A 21,666-nucleotide genomic window follows, 5' to 3' on the forward strand; every position below is an offset into this window, starting at 1 on the left:
ATTTTACAGATAAGAAAACTGAGACAGAGGATAACTTGTTCCAGGACACAAAGCTATTAAGTGTAGAACCAGAACTCGAACACATGAAGTCTGACTTCAGAACCCAAATTCTTCATCACTTGGTGATGATCCTAAATTTGGTAACTTTTTAAGTCTCCACGTTAGAGGTCAACTCTCCAGACAAATGCTGGGCCTATGGCAGGACTGACCTGCCGTTCCTCTTGTGTCCTTCCACTGCTTTCTCCCAGGCTGGGGCTGTCAGCCTCAAGCTTTACCGGAAACAGGTTGTGACCTTCAGCCCAGGTGTGCCAAGAAGCCCCAGGTGCACCGAGGACAAAAAGAAAAGAGCTGGAGGCTGCTTTTCTCTTGGGACATGTTAGCTTTCCAGTTTCCATCCTGCTTCAGGGCAGAGGTGTCACCTCAGAACAGAAAGCATGCCAAGGGCTGGGACTGTGCCTGACACCTCTCACCCCCCTCCCCCCCACCCCACCCCCACCCCCCGAGGCCTGAGGCCACCCCAGCAGGCGTGAAAGAGAGTATTCAACTGCTCTGGTTTCAGAGTTCCTCAGGACCAGGTTGTAGCAGAGACAGAATTTGAGAAGAAAGGCATCACCTTTCCACTGCACCAAGTAACATTAATGCCACTCAAGAAGGAGCAGGAGAGCTGTCACCCCACCAAGAAGGAAGAGAGAGCACAAGGAAAGGCTCCAGGGGCCACCACCACATCTAACTCTCCCTGCATCAACACCTTTGCAGCTATCAACTCTGGGAAGCCCAGCATTTGCTTCTGAGAGTGGCCATGTCCAACAGTGCTGAAAACTGAAGCCACACCAGTGGGTCTCAACTCCACCCTTGAGCTAACACATTTCCTTAATGCTCCTTAGCCATGTGTTGATCTTGCAACAGAATGTGGGACAGAAGATTAAAATGCTGTGTGATGGGGGAAGGGCAGCCAGCTCACTTTACCCCAAGGCTTCTCAACCAAGCTCCTCAGATTTCCTTTAGGGGCCTGGATTACTAGCTTCAAGGGAGGTTTTCCCAAAACTGATTTTAAAAGAGCATGTGTCCCAGCTCTGGGGGAGGGTAGGGGGAGAGGATTGGGGTCAGGATTGGGTAGGGAAGCCTCCAGAGTGAAGGCAAAAGCACACACCTTCCCATCCTGCACAGGGCAGCCATGCCTTACTCCTAGGGGCAAGCCCAGTTCCCCAAGGCTCCAACAAGTAGGGGCACCAGCAGAACGCACTCTGGGAACTGAAGGGCAGGAAGCTGTTCCTGCAAAAACTGAAAAGGAAGGGAAAGCAATGGGAGAAACAAGTTGAAGTGACCACTGCATCGCGGACCCTAACCCCATCAAAGACCAAATGATGTCCCCTTGCTGCGCCCATGCCCACACACCTCCACCACTGTGGTGCAAGCACGAAGACGCTGGAGAACTCCTCCATGCCCACCGCCAGCCCCACCCTGAGGGCCTCTGAATATGACTGCCCGATAACCTTGCGCCTGTTTCACAGACGGGGAAACTGGGATATCCAGAGCAAACTACCTGGCTTTCCCCAACCAGGTAGAACTTCATTCCTCTAACCACAATTTTGCACTTTTTTGCTTTTTTACAGCTTTATGACATTTCAAATTTTTCCAGACACATGGATTGCCCCTGCAAAGTGAATTTTGAATACAGTCTAACGTCTGCACTCAAAATGAGATGGGGGAGGCCAGGGAGCCCTGCAGGGCTTTATTTATCTCAAGGAAGGGATGGGTGAACCCCCGCACCCACCCACCCCCAAGTTATCCCCCAATCCCCACCTCCGGGACGTCCAGGGTTCGGCCTCCCCTTTCCCCCCAAGCCGCATCCACCGCAACCCGAGGGCGGGGGAGCAGCGGCGCCGGCCGGGAACACGCGGGCCCGCTCCCGGGTCGCGGGTTTGAGAGAGGCGCGGGATGCGGCGGGGCTGGGGGGGCCTCGCGCCCCTCCCACGGCTGCTCCACGGGGCCGCAGCCGGCCCGCCCAGCTCCGGGGCCGCCAACTTCTTGCGGCACCGCGGGCGAACCCCACCCGAGGCGGCCTGCGCCGCCACCCCCTCGTACCCCAACCCCGCCGCCCACCCCTCCCCTCGGCGCAGGGCGGGTGTGCGGCTCCGGTTTCCCTTTCTTCGCCTCCCCGCGCGTCGGGCGCGACCCCCGAGGCGGCGGCCACTCACCATATTACAGATGGAGGCGATGTTTCGGACAGTCATTAGTCTAAAGGTTGCAGCGATCCCGCACCGCCATCTTTATGAGGTGAAAACGGGAATGTCCATGGTGGAGCGATCGCAGGGAGGACGGCGCGGGGTGGGGGGGCGGCGGCGGGGAGGCGGCCTGGGGCCCGGCTTTCAGTTTGGCTGGGAGAGGGCGGCCGGGAGGGAGGAGGAGGCGGCGGCAGGGAGGGCGGGGAAGGCGGGGAGGGCGGGGAGGGAGAGGAGAGGGGGAGCGGAGGGGCGGGGAGTGGCGGAGCTGGGGAACCTGGGCCGCGGCCGGCGGCGCGGAGCGGAGAGGAGGGGCGGCCCGAGCGCGCCGCGTGGAGTCGGTGCCGGCTGCTCGAGCGCTCCAGCCGCGCGCCCGGCCCCGGCGCCTTCGCTCCGCTCCTCCCTGCTCCGCCCGCCCGTGCCCCGGACCGCCAGGACTCGCTCTTTAACCTTTTATTTCCTGCTTCAGTATTGGGGCCGTAAGGCAGGACCAGGCCCTTCTCCCCCGGAGCGGACCCCGGCACGGCGCAGCTGGCCCCTCGGTCCTCCGCGGAGCCTTTGGCGACACTGAACGGTCCACTTCGGTCCCCGCCGCCGTGGGGCAAGGGACAGCGCCCGGCGCTCAGCGCGGGCGGGCGGAAGGGGCCGAGCCTGCCGCCGACCGCGCACGGGTAGGCGGGCGCCCGCTCCAGCCGCGGCGGAGAGGGCCGGCAGGGACAGGGGGTGATTTTTCGTCTTAGATTTTTCTGCTTTTTCTTTTCCTTATTGCGCCCTCCCCATTTCTCGGCGCCGACAGCCCTGAGGTTTTATTTTTGGCTAGGGGTAGGGGTGACTGTATCTAACTTTCCGTTTCTTTCCATGGTTCCGCCACATGGCACCGGTGTGGGCCCTAAAAGTAAAATGAGGTCAGGACAAGGGAGTGGTCAGAAAACCTTGGCCAGCAGCGAACCGGCATCCTGGTAAAGGGCGCCAGGAGGGGACAGGAAAAGTGGATCTGGGCAGAGGCCAGAAACGGCGAACTCAGCCAAGTTGTGACATTAGCAGGTACAAAGGAGAAGTCCCAGTTCTGGGCAAGGACTAGGGACTGTCAAAGGGGCTATCTGAACCCGGAAAGTATGAGAACAAAACTTTTCCGCATTTCCTGAAAAACATACTTCTCTCAGAGGCACCCATTCTCTTTAGTTTTTGAGAGGGATGCTGTATCAGTTTCTTATACCCATTTCCTACATAAAAGGTCGTACTTCTGGCTCAAAGCACGAATCTGTACACCACTTAGCAGATATGTTCACGTGAACTGAAGGAGCCCATTTCCGAAGGTGTGAAATGATTCTACATACAAGGTTGCAGTTCAGTGCTTTAAAAGAGAAGTGGTACACGGTGAACCCGTGATGAATTCTTAAACCAATATATTTAATAACAAGTTGAGTTAGAAGAGAAATTAATATGACTGAAGATAGCTTTTTATCTAACCAAGGGTACTAGGAAAATACCACCCTTATCTTCTATTGTCTATTTAGTGTTATGCACTTAAGATTTGAAAGAAGTTGATTTCTAATACCCCTAGGAACTGGGGTGGAAATAAAAGAAGAGAAATTCATCTGCTTACTGAAATTTTGAGGGAACATATTGGCTCTATATTTTTCAACAGATTTAAGGAATATGTTTCCTGCTTATTTTAAGTCATTCTTCCTTACTCTTGTTTCCTGAAAGCAATGATGGTGACAGCTAACTTATTTCTTAACCATCGTCACACTGTGCCACTTCATTGGCACAATAACTGTATCAGATGTCGATGCTATTACCTCCTTTTTGTAGGTGAGTGACAGAAGACTTAGAGGATCAAGTATCCTACCCAGAGCTTGTTACCCAAGTATTCCAGATGAATCAGGTGTGTTGATTTGGCTGAACAAATTGGGGAAGGAAGAGAAGACAGCAAGACACTCAGACTATGACCAACTGGGTAACTGATGCCCAGAAAAGTTTAAAGATTTGACGAAAGTCATAAAACAAGTTCAGGAGCAACTTCAGGCTGAAATTCAGGCCTCAATAGTCAATTGAACAGATGTTCTACTGTAAAGATGTTAATCCAAAGCCTTAAATGATACAGAAATTTTATACCATCTTATAGTTCAGTATTCCTGCCAACATTGTCATGATAGATTTACAAAGTCCACAGGATTGAAAGCACTCATTACTGAGTGCTGTATCAACAAGTTAAAAGGCTCTTTTTCATGCCTTTTAACAGCCTGAGACTGAGGTGTTCAAATATAGACAAACATCCAGATTGAGACTCAGGCAGTGAATTACATACACAATGAATCAATTGAACACAGCATATCTTGTCAGACTCATAAATAATTAAATACATTTTTACACTACTGCAAGGTTGGTGTTCACAGGTCTAAATGTGAAGAGGCTTGGGTTGAAAAAAATAATCAAAGCCTCCGCTTTACTCAGTTGAGGAAACATTATTTGGGGTGATAAGAGGTAAAATCTTGAAATGGTAACAAGCTAATGAGAGAAATTTGAGGAAAGTGTTCCACTTATAGGGACCAGCTGGTATGCAGGTATAGCGAGTTAGGATTGGGAAAAGTAGACAAACGGAAGGATGAGATACAGGCTGGCACAAAAGGGCCTAAATGGGTTAGAGGGAGGAAGTCTCTCCAGCTGGCAGGCTCTAACCCCTTTGTGCACAAAGTGTGGTCCATGAACCAACACAGCACCTGGGAGCTTTTTAGAAATACAGACCCTGAAGTCCCATCCCAAACCTAATGAATCGGACTCTGCATAAACTTTGAGAAGCACTGCCCGAGCCACTCACTTTGTGATAGAATTCTCTTTTCGCTTGCTCAATTCCATCCCACCTTCTTCTGGTAACAGCTTCTGGAGTCTCCTCTCCCACTTTCAGACCCTAGGGTTTGGTGTGATTGATCCCAACCCCTGGCTCCAGTGGAAGACACAAATTCAAGGCCTGGCCAATGAGAACACATCCTGAACCCAGACACAGTGATTGGTTCAAGGAAAAGGTGGCCATGTGAGCTGAGCCAGTGAGAGCCAGCCCCGGAACTTTGGGGAAAGAAGCCCTTTCTTTCCTGAGTTTGTTGAGCTGATAGCATATAAATCTAAAGCTGCCATCTTTTCACTCCTGGAGAATGAAGTCCACACAAGAAAATAGAGTTGAGGAATGGAAGAGAGCTCCTAACAATATAATTTATCCCCTTGCTGCGCAACTGAAAGAATTGTAATGCACCAGGGTCTCCCTGTTCCGGATACTCACTGGGCTCATTTTGAATTCTCACGTTTCCCTTTCCTGTCTTCTCTGCCTACTAAATGTATCTTTCAGGGCCTGCCTCCCCCATGAGGCCTTCCCACTCACTGATCTCCCCACCACCACCCCTGAACTCCTGCACCTGTGTGACCACGATTCCACGCTTTCCCTTGTTTTCCTCATTTTGTGTATCTCCCTCCTCTTCCATCTCTTTCCCAAGTTAATACCCAGTAGGCCTGCAGATGCCCCGTCAAACAAGGTGAGATGCCCTTGTTATGTGTTCATAGAGTGCCATCCATCTTCTCTTCATGGCACTCATATTGGTAGATGTATGTTTATGTCACACCACACAGCATGGAGGCAGTAGAGTGGTTAAAAAATGGACTCTGAAGCCAGACTGCTGAACTCACTACACAACTTAGAGAAGTTTCTTAACCCTTCTATGCCTTAATTTCTGTGTATGTCAATATTCTTATTTATTACTCCTCAGAGTATGATTTTGTACAAAGTACTAAGAACATGCCTGGCACATACTAACTACTATACATGATAGCAATTACTATTGTCCTTGTGATTTTTTTTTACTTATGTCTTTTTCCTACCCTCCATTAGAAATGAAGAGACAGTGTCTGTTTTTGCTCACTTTTTTACAGCAATAAAATGTACAGTGTCTTGTACTTAGGAGGATTCAATAAATCAAATATTGAATATTTGGACAATTGCTTCTCTCCAAGTGGTCTAGAAATTCCTGGAGGGAAGAAACCTTGTCTTGTGCATTTTTAAAAATCTCTCTCTTTTGTTTTAGGCAAATGGGGTCTTAAGCACTGTGCCTGGCACGTGAATTCCTTTCCCTTTTTTCTCATTGGCAATAGACTATTGCAGCTCATTTGATGTACGAATGACTAGTGAATGTTTGTCTGTCTAGGGGGGGAAAAACATTTTGCTGGCTGTAGCCTGAGTTTGATTATCAAACTTTTTTCTGTGGATTATATTTCAATTCTGTGAGGAACTTTATGACAACCTTTTTCTTTATTCATCATGTATTCAACAAATATATTTTTAAAGACATACTTTGTGCCAGACTCTGTATGAGACACTGGCATTGTTTAGGAATGTCTTTGCTACTTTTTGTGTGCTATTAGTATAAAATAAGGATAACTTTGGCGTGAGCAAATTAGAATTCCTCTAAGAAGGAAACTACATCTAAAATTATTAATGTATTTATGTATGGTTAAGATTTCCTAAGCCTTTGGACTGAAACACCATTGAAGGAATTTTAAGCTAGTTTGGAACATGATTAGATTCTTATTCAATAATACATTTTGATTAACTGAACAGATTGCTCTTGCCACAGTGTGAGGAAGGGGGATTGGAGGAGGGCAAGAGTGCTCTAGTGAGGTTAGAAATCTGCAGTGAGAGTCCCAGCAAGAGTTATTAGCAGCCTGTTTAGGAGAGTAGCAATGGAGAAAGAGAGGGGTGGATGGATTGAAGATTTATTTGGGAGGTAGTCAGCTGAACTTGGTGATTGACTGGGATGAGGGAGAAGGATGAGTCCCAGGTTTCTGGATTGAATGAAGAGTAATGTTATTTTTTGAGTGAATGCAGAAGGAGGAGGTTTCAGGTGTGAGTGTTTGAGAAATGAGTTCAGTTTCAGATGCATTGAGTTTGAGATAATCATGAAGCATCCAAATAGTTATATCAAGTATGCCTTTGACTATACAAGTCAGAGACTCAGAAGAAAAGTCTGGAATGGAGCTCAAAATCCAAGGGTAATTATATAGGGAATATAATGGAGGACATACGATTATGGACAGAATTGCCTCCAGAGAGAGTATAGAGTGGGAATAGGCAAAGTGCTAGGAGAATCTTGAAAAGTTCCACCATGCAAGGATCAGGTAAAGGAAGAGGAGCCAAAGGAAACTAAGACAGAGCTTCCAAAGTGGTAGGAGGAAAGCAAACAACCATACAAAGTCTCAAAAGGCAAGCCAAGCAGATTTCAAGGTAGAGAGAGTGGTCAAATGTATCAAATGTTGCTAAGAGATCAAAGAAAAGAAAGAATAATAGTAACAACAGTCACTTCTTGAACAAGTCTTTAACTTGCATTAATACATTTATCCTTCCAACAATGCTATGAGGGCTGAAATATAATCCCCATTTTTGAGAAGAGAAAACTGAGGCTCAGAGGGTTTAAGTAAATTTGCCCAGAGTCATTCTCTCACCTGTTACCAGAGTCTTTTGTACTGCATCAAGAGCAGTTTGGATGGAATGGTTGGGATAGAATACATACCGCAGTGGGTTGGTGAGCAAAAGGGAAGTAAGAAAACCAACAAGCAAGCAGGTAACTCTAAAGATATTTGGCTTTGATGGGAAGGATAGAGATAAAATTAATAGACCATTAGGGAGTTCAAAATACCTTGAGCAAGTGGCTCTCTGCCTGGTTTGCAGGAACCTCCCTAATCTGGCTCTTCCCCACCTTTTCCAGCTTCTAAGTAAAACAAACTCATCACACTATCTTCATGATCCCAGGTCTGCAGGTGCTCAGCATCCCCCATCCTCAGCCGATTCTTCTTCTAAGTCCATGCATTTCTCAAAACACCCCTCACTTCTGCAGGAAGTCTTCTCGATCTCATCTTCCTTAGTGAGGTTGAATCAAAGGTTACTCTATATTTTTTGAAACCTAAAATGCCCAGCTCCATGTCACGCACCTACACAGGAGATGCTCAGATACTTAGCTGGTAATTATTTAACCTGAAACATATTTGATTGGTACCAATTCTACTCACCATCCCGGTTTCCTGGTGGTCTTCTCTCTCCCCCAAGTTCTGGTGTGGATTATATAGAACTGCTGGCCCGACTGGGTTTCGGAAGTGGGATGTAGAAGTTAAGTGAGTGATGAGGAAGTTGAAGCAAATGAGCTTCCCGAGAAATGAGACTACTAGGGAGATTTGGCCATAAAATAAGGAGAGAGTTCAGACAGCAGCTTGAGGGAGGCAAGGGAAACAATTGTCATTTTGTTTCTTTTATTTTCTTTCAGGAGATCATGAGTATGTTTGTCATCAAAAGGGAGGGACTGGGGAACCTAGAAGTGAGGCTTGATGTGGCTGGTTTTTAGGAAATGGGAGTAGAGATTCAAGGGCACAGGAGATTTGGAAAGGGGGGAAGTCTGTCCATAGTTGAGGAAATTAACATGAGATGGACTCAGTCTTCTCAGTGAAAAGTAGGAAGGAATATAAATTCCAAGAACCTAGGAAGTTTTGGCTGTTTTATTCACTGCTGTATCCTTCAAAACAGTCGGCACAGAGTAGCTGCTCGGAAAGTATTTGTTGGAGGAGAGGAGGGGAAAAGATAAGGTTGGAAGAACTGTTATTATAGACTGTGTAGGGTTAGGTGAATAGCTGTTCTATAGCCTGATCAAATTCAGAACAGGCTTGCTTTGGGGCATTTACATTCCTTCCATGCCTGTTCCTGTTTGCTGATGCTGCAGTTAGGCAAAATACCATAAATGGATTGGCATTTATAAAGGGGGTTTATTTGGTTACAAATTTACATTTTTAAGGCCATAAAAGTGTCCAGACTAAGGCATCAACAAGATGATCCCCTCACTGGAGAATGGCCAGTGACATCTGGAACACCTCTGTCAGCTGGGAAGGCACATGGCTGGTATCTGCAGTTTCTTTGCTCCCAGGTTTGTTTCAAAATGGCTTTCTCCAAAATGTCTCTGTGTCTCTCTTAGCTTCTTCAGCTCCTGTGCATCTAAGCGTCAGGGTCCTCTTTTAGCTTCTCGGGAGCAAACTCTGGGCTAGCATCTCCAAATGTCTCCAAGCATCTCCATGTGTCAGTGTCAGTGTCAGCTCTTAGCTTCTCTCCAAAATGTCCCTCTCAGCTACTCTGAGCTCCTTCTGTTTGTGAGGTCTTTTATAGAACTCTAGTGAGTAAATCAAGACCCACCCTAAATGGGTGGGGTCCATATCTCTATGGAAATAATTCAATCAAACATGGCCCACAGTTGATTGAGTCACATCTCCATGGAAACAATCAAAAGATCCAACCTAATCAACACTAATACATCTGCCCCAACAAGATTGCATTAAAGAATGTGGCTTTTGGGGGAATATAATATATCCAAACCGGCACAATGCCCATAAACACTATTTTACAATAAAGGAAACATTATTTATTTTAGACATGGTAAACCCCACCACCCTGCCCAGCCTACATGTGATCACACTCATAGCTTTACCAACACTTGGTGGGAGGGCATAGGATTCAGAATCGACACCTGGAATGAGACATAAAGTTCTCTGTGGTCCTGCCCTTCAGGAAAGCTGGAAAGCATGTAGTCCATTGAAAACAAGGCAACACCATTCTGAACTCTCTCACTGTAGTTTGTCTCCAGCCAGGGACCAGGGCTCCACCCTTCCATTTCTAATTGGAAAATTGTGTCAGTCAGATTCCGGTTTACCCTGAAAGGCCCGCCTAAGGAGCTACCTCTTGGGGTGCAGTGCTCTGTAAAGCACGGTACAAATGCTGGTCATTGCTTCTGTCACCCATGGCCAACAAGAGGTAAGCGGCAGGGAAACTGACTTGCTCAGTATGCTATACTTATTCCTTAATCCTTTCAAGATCTACTGAACCAGGTAAGTGGATTCAAAAGTTTCAAGAGTACTGACTGAGTCAAACAATTACAAATGTTTTATGCTCTGCTGATAGAATTCTGGTTGAATTGGAGTCATTGAAAAAGTGATGCTCTAGACATTTCTGTCTTAAGCCCACTATACTTGTCACTGTTTCAACCTTTTCTAAATAAAAAGGGCAATTCTAGGATAGCTTACTTGTCTTTTTTGGAGAGGTAATTACGCACCATTTGGATGAAGACAATGTTTTAAAATAATGAGTTTCAACTTATAGAGTAGAAAACAACCACTACTGATTCTTATAGGTTACTACAACTTTTTAAAGAATCCTTGTTATTATGTCCAAACAAAAAGCATCATAGTTTTTCTGTTATGTTTTTAAATATTTTTAATTGAAACATAACATGCATACAGAAAAGCATATAAATCTTAAGTGCACAGCTCCAGAATTGTCACCAAGTAGACACACCCAGGTCAAGAGCTAAGGCATCACCATCATCCCTGAAGGTTCCTCCTGCTCCTTCCAGCCACTATCCTGCTCTTCCCAAGGGTAACCTCCATCCTGACTTCTAACGCCATAGCTCAGTTTTGCCTGCATTTTTTGTTTACTTTATATAAATAAAATTATGCAATGTGTCCTCTTTTGTATCTGGCTTCTCATTCAATTTTATGCTTGTAAAAATTCATCCGTGTTTTTCCAAAAAGCTGGATTTGATTGGTTTTCATTGCTGAAAGATATCCCATTATAATATTCCATTATAAGACAATGCCACAATTTATTTACAGATTCAACATTAATGAACATTTGGGCTGTTTCTACATTGAGGTTATTACCAAAAATGCTACTGTGAACATTCTTGTATTCCCACATCTCTGCTGGGGACAGGGATGTGGGAATACAAGACGTAAAGCTTAGACATTAAGTTGCTGGGTCATATAGGGTACATGTATGTTCAACTTTGGCAGATACTGTTAAGCAGGTTTTTTAAATGATAACACTAGTTTACACTCCCACCAGCAGAGTGTCAGAGTTCTAGTTGCTCCACATTCTCTCCACACTTGGTATTGTCAGGCTTTTTAACTTTAGCCTTTTTGGTGAATATATAGCCATATTGCACTATGGTATTAAAGTGCTGTATTTTAATAAAGCGCCAATTGTATTTCCTTTTATAGCAGAGCAGAAATAACCATATATCAGTTCACAGTGCTCGTAAAAATATTTTTGGTAATATGTCTACATCATCCTTTTTCCTTTTTAGGTCCATCTTGATGATCCATCCATGTCACAACTAATACAAAAACAGCAACATAGACATGGGACAGGTCCATCAGAACCATCTCGCAAACAGAAGGATTTGTCTAATATTTCCTCAAACAAAACAAGATAGGGAAATGGATATTCAAAGACTATAAGCAATAACAGAGAAACTACCAGCTTTTTTAAAAATGAAAAGTAAACTGTAGAACAATTGAATATCTAATTCAACCAATTTGGAGCCAAAAGAGATTAAATGATTAAGATCCACAACGATTTGCAGGCAAAGCAAAAACTAAAATGATAGAATATATTCCATACACCCATAGCCTTTTATAGCATACCAAGATTTTATTATTAGACTTACTTTCTTAAGCCTAAAATTTCTTTTTTTAGACTCAATCCTAATTTCCCAAAGTTCAGATTAATTTTGTAAATGCACTTAGCTAACCATAAAAAAGATCAATACGTCCATATGTTGTAATTGTATAGCCATGCTTTTTCTCCCTGACTAATTAGAAGACAATTCAACACTGAAATCCAATCCCAAAGAAACATACTATCTGATTATCGCTCTTCAGAAGGACAAAGGCACTCTGTCTAAATTCCGACTACCTTCTTTGCCAGCATGTCAAGGCTTAGAGTTTTATAAAGCAATCCATGTAAATGTTCAGCTCTGTTTTCCTCTGAAGACTCAAGATGGGACTCGCTTGGTAATGCGATAGCTTTCTTGTAGGGAAGATGTCCTGGCTGGCCTACGATCAATAGAGCATGGTCTTTGAGTTATAGCTCCTCACTGATCCATAGACATTCATCTGGAGCTCCTAGGTAACAAATAGCACACAACCGTCTAGCCTCTGTCTACTGACCAGGATAAAGCTAATTTATCCCTGTAAGACTTAGGGTTTGAGTCTCTACTAATGGCATCAGCAAACCAGCTGTAGACTCAAACTTGCACTCATCTTCATCTGGGAAATAGGAGTTCTCTTATATTTCATTGTGGTGTTAAAGTACCGCATCCCCTGAGTCAAGAGCCCTGAAACTGTGGCCCACAGACAGGTTTAGTTTAACCGTCATGGTGTTTAAAAACCATTTGGAGGGGTCAAAATGGCGAGCCACCTGCTGTTGCAGCATCAGGCCGGTGGCTGGATGGTATTGGAAAATGGTATTACAGTGCTGCAGGGTTCAATAAACTGGGCTTAATGAGGAATGATACAATAGCTGAGAATGAAGATGTAAAAGAAGCCATAAGAAGGCTTCCTGAGAACCTTTATGATGACAAGGTGTTTCCTATTAAGAGAGCACTGGACCTGAGCATGAGATAGCAGATCTTGCCTAAAGAGCAGTGGACAAAATATGAGGAGGATAAATTCTATCTTGAACCATATCTGAAAGAAGTTATTCAGGAAAGAAAAGAGAGAGAAGAATGGGCAAAGAAATAATCATGAAATTGAAATGTGAATGCAGCTGTCCCCAAAGTATTTTTATGAAGTTGTTAAAATCTGAGAACTATTTGGGCTACAAATGTATTGCTTTAAACAAGTATCAATTGTAATAATTGTTGGAGTTTTTGAATTTAAACTTTATAAAAATCTTAACTACTGATTTCAATTATCTTTATAACTTTCCAAACTTCTAAGCTAACATTTAGTTCGTGTATAATTGTTTCCTGGGCGTAAGAGAGAACAATTTAATCAGTTCTCACTGGTTGGATTACCTCAATTTACTAAAGGATATAATGTTATACCAAGTAGAATAGTCACCTTTGTATTGCCTTTGTAGGTTAGCAAAGTGCTTGGAAGCCAGCCCCATAAGGGCCTAACTTGCAGGTATGAAATGGAGCCAGAAGCAAGTGCCAGTACTTGATTTCAACTGAAATAAATAGAGCAGTCCAGTAGACTGGCTTTCTTACTTCATGAGTCTTCAGTAGAATGAAAAGAGAAAGGATTCACTTCCCAATTTGCTGAGATTGGGAACCAGCCCCAATTCAGCCCTCTTCAACCACAGGCCTTCCAAATATTTGATTTTGCATCCTACCAAAACATAAATCATGTACACAGCCCCAATATGAAGTTGTATAAATCATATGTGTGTACTCCTGTGCTAATATGTATATTAGAAAATGAAAAGTAGACATTAGAAAAATAGATAAAAATATAAAGCTAACTTATACTTTTCCCCCATATTTCAGTGACTTGTTCACTCTTAAAACTATTTTACTTTAAAAAACAAAACAACTGTTGTTATAAAGTATATTGTTAGGACTCAATATGAGTAGTAGGTAAAAGTTTTAAGGTTTTACGTTGATTACCTTGAATATAAACTAGAACTATTCGATAATATCCTTCCCACTCCTAAATTCTGAAGTGCTTGCTTTAGTGGGAGTGAAAGGGGTAGAAGCACAGCAAACAGGGAGGGAATCGTGTGGAACCCACAGTGGTCCATAGCAAGTCTTTGCTGTGTGGAGAAGAAATATCTGATTGGGATCTTACCTTAAGAGACAAAACAGACTAAGAAAAACAAGCTTTAGATTATATTTTAAATTCTTAAAGAATCAAAAGTGTGTATGTGTATTTAGCAGGTGTGTATATGTGTGTGTATAAAACACCCCCCTCCAAAGATGTGATACGATGTTCCACTTTTGTTTCCTTTGAGTTATGACATAATCATAAAGGGGGGTCTTTTAAAATTTTTGCGGAAGTATTAGAAAACCTCATTAAATTCCTTAAGGGCCTCTCTTCTAGTTGATAACTCAGATTATTTTCTGTAACACCTCTCCTGAAATAATTCTTGAAGATTCTCTGTTACTTGTCAGATCCAAATCTGTCAGATCCTCATTTGATAATGGTTTTGCTCTTGGTAAAAGCAGTTCTACCTTAGCACATAATATAAATAAGATTTGCCATTTTACTTTGCAATCAACTTGCATTATGTTTTTGGAACCATATGTGAAATCAGAGAATCTGATAAGGGTGTTTATAGATGCTAGTGTTAAGGGATGTTTTAGTGAAAGACTATTTGCTTGAGGGTCAGTTGATTAGTAAATATTTTTGTGTTATGAGTTGTCTGTACTGAATTTCATTGTAGGTCCTAAGATGATAACTTCTTGAACAACCAAGGACCCCCAATGTTTAAATGCTGGCTAGTCATGCTCCAATTCCATTTCTCTGTCACCCACTTCAAATGAATTTGAATCTCATAACCGTTGAGGGATGTAAGATTCACTTAATCTGTTTGGCAAACATTTTGGTAATATGTATTAAGAACCTCAAAATTGTTCTACATAATTCCAATACCAGTCACCGTTTATTGAGTGATCGTTTTGATTCTGTATTTAGCACTTGACAATCATTTAATCTCATAACAATACAGTGACATAGGTACCATTACCTCTCCTTTACCAATGACGAAAATAAAGTTTAAAGAATTAAAAACAACAACAGCAAAAAAAAAACATTTGGAGTAAGCCAACATTGGAAAACTAGAGATTGCTCATAAAAATCCAAATTATCAGCTTCTTTTGAAATGTCAAATGCTTTAGTCATTCAGGGCCCACATTCCTGGTAACAGCTGGGAGGACCTGAGTGGGAGTACCATCTTCCCTGGGGACTTGTCACCTTAATCCACCAGTCTCCCATCCAGGCCCCCCTCACTCCTTCCTGACCCCCATAGGCATACAAGTTTATACCTCCTGCCCTAATCCATTAGCGTCAAGGCCAGGTTTATGCCTGGGAGTGACAATGTCAGGGCAATGGCAGCAGCTAGAAAAATCTCAAAACAGGCAACACATAATTCTGGATTCCTGCTGGATTGCCGAGTGCCGTCTTTTTCCTTGCCCTTTCTATGAGCTTGGCTGTTGGCAGAGTGATCTGGGAATTCCCATACCTTTTTCCCAAGTACATGGGCAGAAAAATGCTGAGGAATGTAGTTTGAGCTCTCTAATTAACAGGAAATCCAATGGACAGGGAGAGCTGCAAGTTGGCTCATCTTTTAAGCATCTGTGTTGTTGCTTTTTTTTTTTTTCCTGAGTCAGTGCATTCAGTCATACTATTTAAAATTCAATAAATAAAGGAAATGAAATTACAAAAACGGATCATCACTTTTTTGGAAAACCAACCACACGAATGTTTTGTTCAAAATGTCAAGCATTAGGAGATTTTAATAAGATACTGAAAGTATGTTCCCTAGAGGAGATGAGCAATTCAAAAATAGAACTTAGGGGAACAATGATAAATTGATACTTAAGAGGGAATGGTAATCCATGTTCTAATGGACGAAGGGCAGTGTCACCTGATGAGATAACACAGATCATGCTGTGGGAGTCTCTTGGGTTCAGTGAGTGGCAGCTGTGCAGGATCTGAAGCTATAGATGTGAGCCACAGTGCGTCCATGGGAAACCTCAGGGGAATTTAGTTAAATGCCATATAGAACCATGCTGTGCAGGATTTACTATGGCAAAAGTTTCCCAGAGTTGTAATAACGATGGGAGAGCAGAACCCAGATTATTTCAATCAAGATGCAGCATTGCAAATCTATCTGCATAGAACCACTCTTGTTTGTTGGAGTTGTCTTAAAAGAGCCAGACACTCTCTCCTCTTGAATCATCACTGGTGGATCTTGTGACCTTACTTTGCAGTGATTGCTCATTGCTAAGGCCATCCATTCCATTTTTGAAGTCCCTAGGGGAATTTGTTAGAGACATAGATTTCAGAGACTCTGACCCAACAGGTCCTAGTGGGGCCCGGGAATTTACATATTAATGAACCCCAGGGGACACTGATATATGTGGTCTGTGGCCATACTTTGAGAAACACTATCTCAGAAGGAAAGAGGCTGATGCCAGCATTTCGTGATTGTCCCCAGCATCAATTTCAAAACTATGCTTTTGATAAAATGTCATATTTATAAAATCCTTGAATTCATGATACAAAACCTCCTCCACCATTACTGGAGGTTGTAGTACTCTGAAATTTGATAAAGTGAAAGAAAAAAGAATTTCTCCTGCCTTTCCTGTATTAATTGTTTTTCAGGGTAACCAAATAGTTTATGAGGGAAGAGTCTCCCTTATACTAATCCAGCTAAGGAATGATAGAATTTTTTTCTAATCACTATTTTACAACTAACAGAGTAAAGGGTGTGAGCAACGAAGATAAATGGAAGTTAAAGTCAATCAGTGAAAGGGTGATGACCAACTTCACAATGTAGAGATCAGACTGATGGCACCTGAATCCACTGATGAAGTCTAGCGTCCCTAAAAATGGGGGAAAATGGACATTATGTGCCTTGTGATGTGGTGACCTCAAAACTTCACCGTGACTCTCCTCAAGCCAGTTTATAGGAAGTACAGGGGACAAAGAAGCAAGTTACATGAAACTAATAGGAAGCAATAAGACAAATCCAAAAAGTGAATCATTCTACAGGACAAACCACCCAAACTCTACAACAAATAGTCATTGGATGAAGGAAGGAGGATTGCTGTAGAATTCTTTTATTCTATGTTACCAAATGCTATTGGAAGGTCTTGCTTGGATCCTGATTAGAAGAAACCAACTGTTAAAAGACAATCAGGGATTTTCCATAATGTCAGTACACCTTTTCAACATGAACAAATTAGGGTGGTCACTGCCTAGACATCCCTGAAGATTGGGAAAGTGATTAAACTAAAGGAAGGGGTAGCAACAGACAAGATAGAATTTAACAAAGGATTATGAATACTGAATCTCTATATAATTTTCTTTTTCTTAGTTGCTAAGGTATTAGAATAGCTAGAAGGAAAGAACTGAACAGGTGGAACTGTAACCCATAACATTCTTTGAAATTTGCTCGATAGCTACTTGTTAAATTGTAATTTGAAAGTTGTCACGTTTTTGTATATATATTTCACAATAAGGAAATAACTGAAACTATGGTACTGTAACCCATAACATTCTTGAAAATTTCCTATATTACTACTTGTTAAATTGTACTTTGAAAATTATCACCTTTGGCATATGTGTTATATTTCAAAATATGGAAATAACTGAAACTGTGGAACTGTAACCCATAACATTCTTTGAAATTTGCTCCTTAACTACTCGTTAAATTGCACTTGGAAAGTTATCACTTCTATGTAAATATGTTGTATTCCACAATAAAAAAAAGAAAAGAAGACAATCAGGGAAATCTGAATATGGATCTGATAATAGATGATAATGAGGGATTATTGTGAGATGTGATAATAACATGGTGGTTATGTTAAAAAAAAAGTCTTTATCAATTAGAGCTGCATACTAAAATATTTATGGATGAAATGATACATCTGGAATTTGCTTGAAAATACTGTAGCACAAATGAGGGTGGGTGGAGAGATGAAACAAGATTAGCAAAATATCGCTAATTGCTGAAGCTTGGTGCTGAGTCCATGAAGGTTCACTACACTATACTCTCCTTACTTTGGGGTGATTACTGTTAGGTTTAAGTCCTGGGCCCTCACCCCACCCTGCCCTTAGGAATTTTGTGGTAGAGCCACCACCCCTTCCTGCCCTAGGAGCCCTGCAGCTCTGCAATAGCCCCCACCCCACCCTTAGAAATCCTGAAGTTAAAATTTTAAACTCTCCTGCTCCCAAGCCCCTGCTTTCAAACTGGCCAATAGATACTTGCCAGCTACCCCTTTCCCTCTGTAGCCACTGAGAAACTGCATACCTAGACCTGCCAGCCCCTCCTTCCCTGGACAAAGAACTTCCCACCAACCATCCTTTATAAGCCCTACTGTTCCCTTGGCTCGAGGCTGTCACCTTTTTCTTAGGCTTCAGCCCACCTGCGCATGGCCAGACAATAAAATGCCTTTTGATTGAGTTTTTGTTTCTTCTCTTCCCGATTGAAAAACCTAAGTTACTTTTGCTGTAGTTACCAACCCCTTCCAAATCAGGCTAACGAGGCCAGGAAGACTGAGCAAGAAGTCGGTTATTGTTAGTCAGAAATTAAACCATTCCTTTCCACTGTTACATCCCCTATAAATGTCCTTCCAGAAAGTCAAAACCCAGTTTTCATACCTTGAGATCCATTTTTTTCTCTCAAAGTTCTAAAAAGCACCAGTGATTTTTCCTTCAGCCACATAACCCTCAACTGTAATAGCTTAATGAGATGCAGAGAGTAAATGGAACTCCATTTGCAGCGTTGGCTACTCAAGAACCATTAAAATACTCTTAAAAGCATCGCTCATCTCATCTACTAAGTGAGAGAAAACGCTTTTCATTAAATTAAGAGAAAACAACTCTCCATACTCGGGAGTTTTTGGTGTTATGAAATACATTATTTGGGTAATGAAAATGTGTTGAAAGCAACAGCGGTAGTACTTTGTTGTAGCATATTTCTAAAGTAAAAGGCTAGCTATCTTAGAATACCTACAAATTACTTTCTTCTTGGTCACCTTAAAGAAACTGGCTCCAGACTAAAAATTGAAGATTCCTGAATTACAAAGTACTCTAATTAATTAATCTTAGTGGATTTGTAAGTTTTGAGGTCAATACTATAAAGATCTGTACTGTGGTTTAATTCTTAAAGGCCATTTTACTTTCATTGTCTACAAAGCTAAACTTGACTACTTCACTCATTCCAGGGTGGCTAATAAACATCCACAGCACAATTCTCTGAACTATCATTCTTTCAAGTGTTTATTTCCAACCCAGAAGATAACAACCAGGATAGTAACTTGAGCCCTTTAAAATAATACTGTGAGTGATATTTCAAACTTTAAAAGGCATAGCCAATGACCTATCAATTGCTTTGATGACTTTCCTGTGAAATACCAAGTGCCATGAAAATCAAGATTTTCTCAAATTGTGTTCTTGGAATGCTTGCATCAGGATCAGCTGGTATCCTAAAAATGAAGGTTCCTGGGCCCCTTGGGCACCTACCAAATCAGAATCTCCAGGTGGGGCCTAGAACTGTGCCTTTAGCATGTTTTCAAGAACAAAGAGTCTCTCAAGTCTATGAGAAAAATGCAGACTCTTAGAGAAACAAGTTGAACATCAAGAGTTAGCAATCAAGGTGACCTCTCGATAGACAGCAAATGGTGAAGAGGGAACGATAATCTAATAAGAACAGATAAGTTATGGAGGGTAAACTTAATGTATGGGAATGCTCAGAAAGGACTATGGTTTGTTAATTTCTGGGGGGTATGGTAGGAACAAGTTGGCAACAATGTAGTTATTTCAGGTTAATTGTTTATCTTATTCCTTTGGCTACAGTTTGTTCATTTTCTTGGAGTATGGTAGGAACATGTTGGAAGCAATGTAGTTATTTCAGGTTATTTGTTTTTTCTTATTCCTTTGTTTTGGTTTTGTCTGAAATACTGTCTTTATTGTTTGTTTTTTAATTTTTTGATAAAGTTTTAAAGAAACAATGAATGAGTTAAAAAAAGTAAATAAGTAAATGAACAATGTGGGAAGGAGGGGAATGGAATGTTTTGGATGTTCTTTCTTATTTTAATTTTAATTTTATTTTTGGAGTAATGAAAATGTTCAAAGATCGATTGTAGTGATGAATGCACAACTATATGGTGATACTATGAACAACTGATTGTACACTTTGGATGATTGTATGTTATGTGAATACATGTCAATAAAATTGCATTTTAAAGAACACACAGTGAGATATCCTTACACACCTACTAGAATGGCTACTATTAAAGAAAAACAGAAAACTACAAGTTTTGTAGAGGATGTGGAGAAATAGGAACACATTCACTGGTGTGAATGCAAAGTGGTGCAGCCGCTGTGGAACACAGTCTGGCGGTTCCTCAGGAAACTGAGTATAGAGTTGTCATATGATGTGCAATCCTGCTGCTAGGTTTATAACCAGAAGAACCGAAAGCAGAGACTCAAACAGACATTTGCACACCAATGTTTATAGTGGCATTATTCACAATTGCCAAAAGATGGAAGCATCCCAAGTGTCCATAAACTGATGAATGAATAGACAAAACGTGGTATGTACATACAATGGAATATTATTCAGCTAGAAGAAGGAATTCCTGATGCATGCGACAACATGGATGAATCTTGACATTATCTTGCGTGAAACAAGCATGACACGAAAGGACAAATATTGTATGATCTCACTGATATGAACTAATTATATAAGCAAACTTATAGAGTTAGAATCTAGAAAGGGGAACTGATGCTTAAATTGTGCAGAATTTCCATCTAGGTTTATTGTTGATGTTTGGAAATGGATGGTGGTGATAGCATATTATTGTGAGTGTGTCTAACAGTGCTGAATTATGTTGGTCAATGTGGTTGATGGGAATTTTGGGTCAGGTATGTTACTAGAAGGAAAGTTAGAAGATAAAACATTGGACCATATAACATAGTGAATCCTGTTGTGAATGATGGACTGTGGTTAATAGTACAAATATAAGAATGTTCTTTCATGCAGACATAGTTTATTTAAAACACTAGATTGTGAACCTAGAAACAGAATTCCAAAAATTCTAAAGTATTACATGAAGTATTACAAATGTTCAACACTATTACAAGGTGTTAATAATAGGTTGTATATGGGGAAAAATACACCTAATGTAAATGAAGGAGAAGGGGAAGGGGAAAGGGAAGGTATCAAAGAGTTTAAAGCCAAAAAATGAGGGAAAATTAAATTGATAGAGGTGGTCAGGCAGTTAATTAGAAAAAAAAAAAAAAAGAGTTAGCAATCAGCCAAATCCAGCATGTAGAACAAGCTCCAGGACAACTGACTTGGTTTCTTCAAAAAAGACATGCCCATCAACAGATAGTTAACCAAAATGATGTGTCCATGCAATGGAATATTATTCCATCATTAAAAGGAATGGAGTACTATATTAGTCTCCTAGGGCTGCTATAACAAGTTAACACAAACTTGGTAGTTTAAACTACGGACATTCATTCTGTCAGTTCTGGAGGCCAGATGTCCTAAATCAAGGTGCCAGCAGGGCCATGGTCTCTCCAATGGCTCTGGGGAAGAATCTTTCCTTGCTTCCTCCCAGCCTCCCATGGCGACCAGCAATCCTTGGTGCTGCATGGCATACAGCTGCTTAACTGCAGGCTCTGCCTCTGTCTTCACATGGCTTCTCCTCTCTGTGTGTCCCTCTGTCTCTTCTCCTCTTCTTATTGGACACCAGTCATAATTGTATTCAGGGCCCATCCTACTCCGGTATGACCTCATCTTAACTAATCCCATCTGCAGTGACCTTATATCCAACTAAGGTCACATTCTTGAGGTACTCGGGGTGAGAAATTCAATAAGTCTTTGTTGGTGGGGGGGGGGGCACAA

At 42.0% G+C, this 21,666-nt stretch overlaps 1 protein-coding gene and 1 pseudogene across 1 annotated transcript in view; one reads left to right on the forward strand and one right to left on the reverse strand.

Annotated features, from left to right (window-relative positions):
* Positions 1 to 2,407, reverse strand: part of USP46 (ubiquitin specific peptidase 46) — an 85,459-nt gene extending 83,052 nt beyond the window's left edge. Inside the window, exon 1 of the mRNA XM_037829791.1 lies at positions 2,199 to 2,407. Coding sequence (XP_037685719.1) covers positions 2,199 to 2,234 — 36 coding nt within the window. The 5' untranslated portion in view covers positions 2,235 to 2,407. The remainder of the gene's footprint in view (positions 1 to 2,198) is intronic.
* Positions 2,408 to 2,466: 59 nt separating this feature from the next.
* LOC119529405 lies at positions 2,467 to 15,354 on the forward strand (annotated as a pseudogene).
* The last annotated feature ends 6,312 nt before the right edge of the window (positions 15,355 to 21,666 follow it).

The sequence above is a fragment of the Choloepus didactylus genome, chromosome 3, assembly GCF_015220235.1.
Source record: "Choloepus didactylus isolate mChoDid1 chromosome 3, mChoDid1.pri, whole genome shotgun sequence".
NCBI lineage: Eukaryota > Metazoa > Chordata > Mammalia > Pilosa > Megalonychidae > Choloepus > Choloepus didactylus.